This window comes from Morone saxatilis, unplaced genomic scaffold (assembly GCF_004916995.1).
Source record: "Morone saxatilis isolate NCDOM2014 unplaced genomic scaffold, NCSU_SB_2.0 Contig14, whole genome shotgun sequence".
In the NCBI taxonomy this organism is placed as follows: Eukaryota; Metazoa; Chordata; class Actinopteri; family Moronidae; genus Morone; species Morone saxatilis.
The window spans coordinates 11,960,435-11,969,992 of NW_023339696.1; the positions used below are offsets into that span (position 1 = coordinate 11,960,435).

Here is a 9,558-nt window from a genome sequence, read left to right on the forward strand (position 1 = left end):
TGTTTAAGCCACAGGGTTCAAAGCGTGTGAAAAAAGTAGCGGTTTATAGTCCGGAAATTACGGTACCTTGTACTGTGAGCTGCAATAGCTCCTGGCTGGCTTGATACAATCACTGCTGCCATGATCTTTATTTAGTCAGTTCACTTGATTTATGACTCTTCTTACATTGTTACATTGCACAAGTTACACTGTCTTGCTTTAACTGGAGTGTAATTTGAATATTATCATATTTGAATTCTTTGCAATCAATGAATTTTGCCAATGCATCTTGCCTGGTAATGCGCTTCCAGGGCAGCACTGTAGCTGTCTTCAGTTTTTGCTTTCTTCAGAGGCACTTTTCACGTTCAGTCTGGATTTCAGCAAGTAAAACACAAGCTAAGTTGGATTTATTGGGGGTTATACATAAAATAGTGGCCCCACAAGTGCTAAACCATTCAACCAACATGGATGTGACCACCATCAAATGTTTTGAGTTAAGTGTCAGAACTTTAACCTCAAATGTGCTGGATTAGGGCCAAAACAAAAGGAAATAAATCACTGTTCTAATACTTAGAGGCTGCAGTGTATATCTTCAAAGAGAGGCAAACCTAGAAGAGTGAGAGAATGGATGAAAGAAGGATGGAGAGGAGGTGTGTTGTGCTGGAGGGGCGCAGGTGGAACAAAGAGAACGAGAGCGAGCCAGAAGAGGGATGAGGAGCGACACATCACTCAGCATCTTTGATAAAATCCTCCTCCTGTTGCAAAACCACACCTAACCACTTCCATGTACTGTAACCAAGTCCCTGCTCACAAGGACTATTGTTGCACCCATAATTAGATGGACAGAGCAAGTGACAGAGTGACTAACCTTCAACCATGACAATGAGAGGGGAAAGTAGGTAGGAAAGGACAAAACCACAGCAGACTGCGGCCCCACCCCCTCTAGACTGTGCCCTCTTGACTTGACCCTGGTGAAAGCTGTGTAAGTATGGAGTTAATCAAAAGTGTGTTAGGATGACAGGCAGGGGGCCCTTCATGAGGCTGCGCCAGGGGCCCCAGCTCCACAAAGCCTCCAGTGTGTGGGGGGGTAGAAATTGTGGAGGTTGTCTGTCCGCTGGTGGCAATAAACTGGGATCAGTTCCGACCCCAGCAAAGAGCCCACCAACGTCTCTGCATGATGATGTGTACAACAACCACCTGAGTGCCCACCTGATGACACATACACAGTCTTGGGCCCCATACGTCAACGCGTACAGTTTACAGGAAATGTGACAGTAAAAGAAAGTTTACCACACATCCTGTCTTACTCATCCAAGTACTACTTTGTCTACAAGTCAAAACAGTAACACAGCACAGATATTCTCACAAACATTCACCTAGGCCCTCTCACAGACTTTACCTCTGTAATAATGAAGAAGTCATCACCAGGTTCTCCTTGCACCACTATCTTCTCTCCATCCTCAAACTGGACGGGCTCCAGAGCATCGGCCACCGTCAGACGTTCCCACTTATCCAAAGACTCTGTGAATGGAAAATATATACAGATCCGTAAGAACAATGTGTTATTTACACTGATGATGAATGCAACAGTAGATACAAAAATATGGTTGTGTTTGTGTGCATTCCATGGTCTGAGAGGATGTCTCTTGCTCAAGTCCAGTAATATGGTGGGAACGATAATTCCTACCTCGGCCTAATCCAGTCATTCATCAGGGACCATTACATTTTAGATCCCCCTGCCTCCTCCCTCCTCCCATGGAGCCTCATGGAGCTAAAACACCTTGAAACTAACCCCTGAATCTATAAGACCTCACCTACTGATTCTGTGGTGTGCTGACAGAGAGCTGTCCTCTTTGAGGTTAATTCAGGTCTGACCATACAGAGTTTTCTCCAAAACAAAGTCAGGTATCCTCAAGAGGAGGCTCCCTCAGGCTAAATTCGTGTAGATAGTAAAAAGTGAATATGTATAGGATGAACTTACAGTGCAAAGAATAGTGTTTGTTCAGTGGCTGAGATACACCTAAAGGATTAGGAAGATAAAACTGAATATTTGCCTTCTGTTATTGTAAAATGTGTACAGTATGTTCAGTTACATACACTCCAGGAACAGGGCTTATAATTGCACAGGCTATAATAATAAAGTTAAGATTAAATGAACTTAAATGGAATCCAATGAAACATTAAAAATCATTTAGATTCAATGAAAAGCGACAATCAAACTCTGGAATAGATATTTATTTGCAGGTACATGAAGAATATTTGTGAATGAGTCCTACCAAAACCTGTGATAAAATCTATCTTTTTCACTTTTTTTGTTGACCCTGAAAGCCAGTGGCGACAGCTGTCTTTCCGACCGTCCAACCACATGTACAGTGACGTGGTTAGCCCGGGATATTTCTAGAAGCTGTTGGTATTCACACAGAAACCAAAAACACAGACGGTCACACATCCTCACTGGGAAAAATGTTCCAACCAACAAAGTTTTCAGCAACTCAGAACTATTGATATTTATAGAAAGAGGACCCACTAACACCTAAATGCCTCCACGTAGAAGATCTGACAAATGAGCTCATCCTTCTTTCACAATTCAGCAGATTACCGTTCCCTAATCTTAATGGTCTATACATCTACATGTGGAATGTGACTTATCTCCAGTGAAAACACTCCTCATCTTTAGCTTTGTCTAGATAAAAGGGTGATTCAGTGTTTTGATTTGACTAAGACGTGAGTTAGAGGCGTAAAACTACAGCAGAATCTCTTTATCTGAGACTATTGTCTCCTGATGTGCTCAGTAACTGATCCCAGTGTGTGTCTATTTGTGTTTGTGTGCATGTATGTGTGTGTGTGTGTATGTATTTAGGCTTAAGTAAGGTGAAGTCTGGTTGGTTGGAGGTGTCCAGTGTCCCTCCGGTGGGGCCGTGGTGTCTGCCGGCCCCAGATGGATGTCCTCTGTCTGGCTGCAAGCTAAAGGCAGCAGGTCCTATAGTAGTGATCCCTAACAGCTCGGCATGTAACACGATACACAAATGTGCTGACTAAAGAACCTAAATTTCACGCTTCGCAGAGCCTGCACCCACTTGGATCACCTTGGTACACACATACATAGTACGCACACAGGTTATTGGCCATTGGGACGATAAAGCCTCTCTGTGTATGCAACAAAGAACATGTTGTTTTTTCCCCCTTCACTCCTCGACATCAAGGGCTTGTACCCAATTTCGTGGCTATCTCAAAAATCAAAGACAAACAAAAACACTCCCGCCTCCTACCCCCTCCAATTCAAAGAGGTAGAGCGGAGCAGCAGAGCGACAGAAAAGAGGAATGAAGAGAGGAAAAGCACTTCGAAGAAGGAGGCGGGCGTTTGCATACAGGCCCCGACAAGGCTGTCAAAAAGGGAGACGCAGAAGAAAGGAGGGGATTGAAAAGAGAGTAGATCTTGCGGGGACGTCCTCCTAAGACCTGAATTGAGTGTATGTGTTTACTCAGCCAGCTAATAACTCTGTACAGGGGGCATGGCCTTATTCTATACACCACACACACACGATCAAGTGGAAGGGGATGAGATGTCAGTTCTAATTGCAACTCGTTTTGAAAGTCTGAATGAATCTCGTTCGCCATTCCTCCAAACTCAATGGCCTGTGTAGGCTGGTTTTATCCAAATTCCAGTAGAAAAAGAGAAGCTTAGCTTAACTCCCTATTCTTTAATTGTCCACACAGAGACATTGCAGAGTGTGACTGGCTTTAGTATGAACAGTGCGAGAAGATTAGGACTATACACGCAGACCTTACTCAGCTATGGGTCTTGTGTGACAACGTGTGCCTGTGTTTATGTGGGCTAAGCTACAGTATATGTTGCACTCGGCAGATTGAACTGCCTGCACTCTGGACTCTCTGACCCGGTGTTTAAAATGAATGCGTAACATGGCATACACATGCAAGCACACTGCGTTCATTATGTGATATATTTTGATACATATACACACAGACTTACCAAGGATGGAGACCTTGCTAAGGAACTCTTCATACATCTTTCTCTTTCTCAGTGTGCTGCCCTGTAAGACAAAAGAGACACATTCACCGTTAGACACACTCTCTCTCAAATTGTATGACAGCGCTCCACATTTATTGGAACAATGATCACTGTGATTATTCTGCAAAATATTGTTATAAGAATTCTTTGGTTTCGAGAAACAGAACCGATTTGATTTTCTCCTTTTCTTTCTTCTCACTATCATTAAAAACACTGTAAAAATAGTAGCAACTAAAGGTATTATAGTGGCTCTAATCTAAACAAATTAAAGTAATTACTACTTTGGGGAGTTGCTACTAAGACAGAATCTAAAAAAACTGTACTTGTTTGTTGTCAGAAAGTTTAAATTAAGAGCTTCATTAAATGACAGACAGTGATCCATGTTTTGGAACTGAAACATTGCTTTCACACCGATACTCAGAAGATTTATTGCACTTCTCCTGTGTATATATGCATATATGACTATATCAGTTTCTTTCTTTTTCAGGTTTTTATTTTACTGTAACACATCAAGTGTAGCAGAAGCACTTTATATGCCACAACTGGTCTTTAAAGCTCAAAACTTAACAAATATCAGTCCTGCCGAATGTCAAAATTATAATATATGGAAACTTAAATCAAATTTGCACTACTGGATGATTAATTGTGTAGACATACACTGTATATAGTTCACGGGGTCATACTTATAGAGGTGTGTATAATTTGTGTGGTAATGTTCCTCGCATGTGTGTGTCTGTGTGTGTTTGTGTGTCTGTGTGTGTGTGTGTGTGTGGCCCACCCCACCCACCAGGCAGGGGACTTTCCCCTCTCTGCCATGAACATCAGGTGCTTCCTGACAAGTCTGGACCCAGAGGACCCCCTTCCCTAAACTGCATTTCTCATTTTTTTCCCCCTCCTTCATTGCAGAGAACCACTCAGAGAGAGCGGGTACATAAAGAGAAACAGAGAGGGTGAGGAGAGACGATCTTGTCCACCCCGTGTCTGCCTCTGCATATGGAAATGATATATTGAGGCTTGGGGTGTCTTTAGTGCATAAGTGCCTGAGTCCCGCTGCTGCCTCTAATTTCATATAATTTCACATTTTGTCTTAAAAGGAGAGAAAATGTTCCCAAGTGAGCCAACGTCAAACTCAAAATCGTAAACAACTTGATTAAAGGAATTCTAGCCTGCATTGCCTCCCTCCTGGATAAATGATTCAAGTTTGTGTGTGTATGTGTGTGTGTGTGTGGGTGTGTGGTGCTGTGTGTGTGTGTGTGTGCGGAGCATGCAGTCTGTTTTTAGTTCTGCCACTTATGTTTCGCTGCTGTCTCTGCAGAGACGAAACTTCATGCTCATTAAGCAAGCAAATACAAACATTCACACATGTATATACTCTAGCCTCTAACACAATCTCACACACACACGCACTCCACTTTCTACAGAGATGTTGAGTTGGTCTCTTGATTTCATAGCCTCCCCATAGAGCTCCTCTGACAGGCTTGCTGAGCTTAAAGGCTTACCATGCGTACATAACAGCAGGTCTGATTTATGCCACTGGTGTAAGAAGGGCTGGGTGGGCCAGAGTAATGTCACCAGCAATAGCAGTTTACTGGGTAGGATGGAATGAAAATGATACTTTTCTAAATTTCTGATTCTAAAATTTCAAGTTATCATTCATTTTGTTGGTGCACATCTTTTTTTTTCTCTTTGCATTCTTTCTATCTGCATCTGTCCTAACCTTCCTGTCTACTTGGGAGGGCCTGAGCACATGTTTCATGTACAAAACTCCCCTACTCCTGTTGGCCCTAATGTGTTCGCTCCTCCTGTGGTTAAAGATGAACCAGCCTCTGTGTCTGCTTGCTGTCTTTGAGGCAAATCATCAAAGAGTTGAGGTGTGGAGCGAAGCCAGACTAAACCAACCGTACCTTACGCCTCATCCTCATCACCTTTATCTCTGTCCAATGCGAAACACATACAACGCCCCCCCACCCAAAATCCCTCCTCATTTCTGGGTATTATTTCTCCTTGTCTCCTTTGGTCTTGTGTGCTGTTTGTTGACAGTGGCCTGTCAGTTTGTTAATGGCTTTGTCTGTAGCTGTGCGTGTTTAAATACCAAGATGACAAGGTGGGTATTGTTTGACTGGCGGCTACACAATGGAGGGAGTGTATTTATCAAAGGGAATGGTATTACATTGTTTACTAAATGCACTCCTGGATAAGGAGGAGAGGAGGATGTGGGGGGTAAGGTGGCTTTAAAGGGCCGCCTTGGCTCTGATATTACATGACAAATTCACTGACATTGTGTCATCAGCGTACTCAGTGGTTGAAACTATTTGAAGACAAGTTTTGATGATGCTGACTATGGCATGAGTATGTGTCATGTTTTGACATTTGATGGTGATGTAAGGTACAACAGGTGATGTCTTCAAAGGCACATGCAAACATGTAGGTGCTGTTACATATGGCAGGAATTTAATAATATTTTCATTATCAATTATTCTGTTAATTACTTTTGTGGTAAATTGGTTAATCGCTCAGTCAAATAATTGTGAAAAATGCCCCTGATACATACTGAGGACCCTCTTGTTTTGTCCAAACAAAGTCTAAAACCAGAAGATACCGTTACTCAATTTACAATATAGAATGCAGAGAAGCAGGAAATCTTCACATTTGAAAAGTTTGATGTTATTCATTATTCAACGAGAAATTGATTCAGGCCTTCGCTAGAACAAGTCAAAAAGGCTTTGATTTTTACATTACAAATAACTTAGATAAATTAAATAAAGTTATTAGATAAATTGCCATAATGGTTTGTGAACTTCATCATTTGCAACCAGCAAAAGTTGATAACTTTTGACGGACATAGTTGCTCAAGATGATGTTTCTTGAAATACTGCTAAGAATATGTCAAAATCCGGCAGAGAAGCAGGACAGGAGAGTCGCAGATGTGCAAACAGTGAAACTGCTGGTAGCGGCAGCACACCTTCCCGAGCTCCTAACTAACTAGCTGCAGACACAGGCACTCAGCATAATTTTACTGGGAAACACACATACATACTTAGACACACAGAGAATGCTCATTGTGTTGGCCTAAGACGTTGCCAGAATACCACACTTTATAAAAACAGCTTTACAAATCATTGACAGCAGTAATTAACTACAGGTTCACATAATTGAATTCTGCTTCACCCCGTCTCCCCTCCTCCTGCTGCTGCTGGAAGGAATGAAGGAATGAGAGCTGGAGAGAGAGCGAGAGACGGAGAGAGAATCCTCTCAAAGAAAGGTTACCAGGGCAGACTGTGCCCTCAGTTAAACTATGTGCTTAAGAGGTGACATGAGTGCTGGGCAGGCCAGTGCCAACTTTACACTGAGCTGAAAGGTCCAAACACAGACCTTCCATCTCCGCGGGTTCAAACGGTTTGACACAGAGCAGAATTCTCACTGCTGATGAATGCTTAGATGCATACGGGTGTTCAGAAGATTAATTGGAGGCCATCTAATTTATTAAGATGTAAGGTGTTATTAAGATTTAAGTATTTAGTTGGGCATGGAGACTCATATAGACACACACTGTAATTAGTATTTCCAACAGCACCCAAAATGTGTGTAGGTGTGTGTGTGAATCGGTATGACAGCTAGGGCAGAGCACCTTGTGTTTTCAGTTTAAACATTTAGACATTCCTGCAAGATAAGCTCCTGGAGCGGGAAGTGTGTGTAGAGGCATTAGTGTTGACCCTCTCTCTCCTCCACATCCCTCCCTTTTTTTCACTCTTTTCACCTTTCTTCGTCTAGTGACAGATCTTGAGAGATGTTAAAAGAGGAGAATGCACCCGGTGGTGAAAGTGTTTTTTGTGTTTGTGTGAACGCACGTGTGTGTATATGCTGAATGTAAAAATTTTAAAACTAACTGTTTTAAGGAGTCTTAAGTGGTTGAGTGGGAGAAAACATTGTGGAAGTGAAGGACTACAAATGATAAGAGTGTATGGGAGATTTTTATTATATGTACATCATTCTTAAGAGTATTTTTGTGTGGTGTCAAAGTGTGTGTGTGTGTGTGAGTTTGAGGTTCGATAATTCACATTTTAATGGCGTAATGTAAGAGCTTTGTGAACTGGGGCATATTTTCTGCTAGGGAATAATGTCATTGTGTGTCCCCAGGTGTTGGACAGTTCTCCCTGTTGCCTGCTAAATGTGAATGTGTTTGTTAGAGTTAAAAGTTGAGGTGCATGACGCATGCTAATGCAGCCTTATAACTATGCATGTGTTATTAAAATGCTTATAGGCATTACAGAATTCTGGAGCCTCCTCCCTGAGAACAGGACACCTACTTCATTACCTTTCATACAACGAATCGCAGCAGGATTAAAGGTTCCCTGTTGTGTTTTTGACCTCAGAGGCACAATGGAGCTGTTCTTTTATGAGTGGTTCACTGTTTTGTTTATCTCATGCACGCGTACAAGGACTCTAATGTCGGGCAGGTGATGCGATACACAGTCCTGCCAATGGTTTAAAACTATTCCGCAGATCCACAGGTGGTAGTAACACAACAACATATACTGTAATGTTTGGAAATACTTTGCAAATGTTTTATGAGAAGGAAATACATTCAACACGTGTTTGGACCTCAAGGATACACACAGTGAGTTTTCGTGAGTAACACTGAATGTAAACAACACTTTTGTTTGTTTACGAGAAAACTCCACAGGGCACCTTTAAAGTAGACCTGAAATAATGGCTACCCAGCCATGTTGCAACAGAGCATTAGCCCGAGTGTGATGAAGTTCATACCATGAGGATGCGCCGGTAACTGTCTCTGTCAATGCCCCACAGTTTAAGATCAGTCTTGGCCTTGACGGTGGCAGCTCTGGGAGTCCCATAGATCAGGGCCAGTTCTCCAAAACTACCTCCTTCTCCAATACTGGTCACCCACTCCCCGTTCACATACACCTGCAGACAGAAGGAGGAAAAACAGTGATGGACAGGGTGTTACGTGAACTTAAATGCTTATGAAGAATCTCAATCATTGCTCAGTAGACTGGGTAGAATTCAATTTTTTCTGTCATTTCAACTTCTTCACCTATCCCAAAACCCCTTCCCCTACCCTTCTCCTCCCTCTCTCCTTCACCTCAGTTTCTGGGCCATTTGATATGCTCACTAGGCTTGTCCCTAAGCATTTGATCCTCACTAAGCCCTCAAATGAGACCCTCTAAAAGGCCCTCTATCCCTCCTATCTCTCCATCCTTCCTTTTTATTTTCCTCTGTCTTGTCTTGTTAGGAACTTCCCTTTGATTTGGGAGTGATGGAGGACGGACTTTGTGGGTCTACTCTCTAGATCTAAAACACATATAGGCACTCACATGCTTGTTCGCCGGCATGCACACGCACACACATGCACAGCTCTATTTAGGCCAGCCACTATAGTTCTACAGACAATACAACCTTATTGAGACTCATTCAGGCTGTCTCTGGGGCCGTTACGGTTTCACCTGTCGACACACTATCCACTATCTTGTTGACTTAATAACACAGAGAGAAAGGAGGGGAGAGAGGGAGGGAGGGGAGAGAGGGAG

The 9,558-nt window shown here is 42.6% G+C and overlaps 1 protein-coding gene across 1 annotated transcript in view; it reads right to left on the reverse strand.

Moving 5' to 3' along the window:
- The window catches only part of prkar1b (protein kinase, cAMP-dependent, regulatory, type I, beta), a 60,332-nt gene that overhangs the window by 8,412 nt on the left and 42,362 nt on the right, over positions 1-9,558 (reverse strand). The window contains exons 7-9 of the mRNA XM_035654348.1: positions 8,777-8,935; positions 3,971-4,031; positions 1,379-1,500 (exon numbers count right to left, since the gene is read on the reverse strand). Of these exons, the coding sequence (XP_035510241.1) occupies positions 1,379-1,500; positions 3,971-4,031; positions 8,777-8,935 (342 nt within the window). The remainder of the gene's footprint in view (positions 1-1,378; positions 1,501-3,970; positions 4,032-8,776; positions 8,936-9,558) is intronic.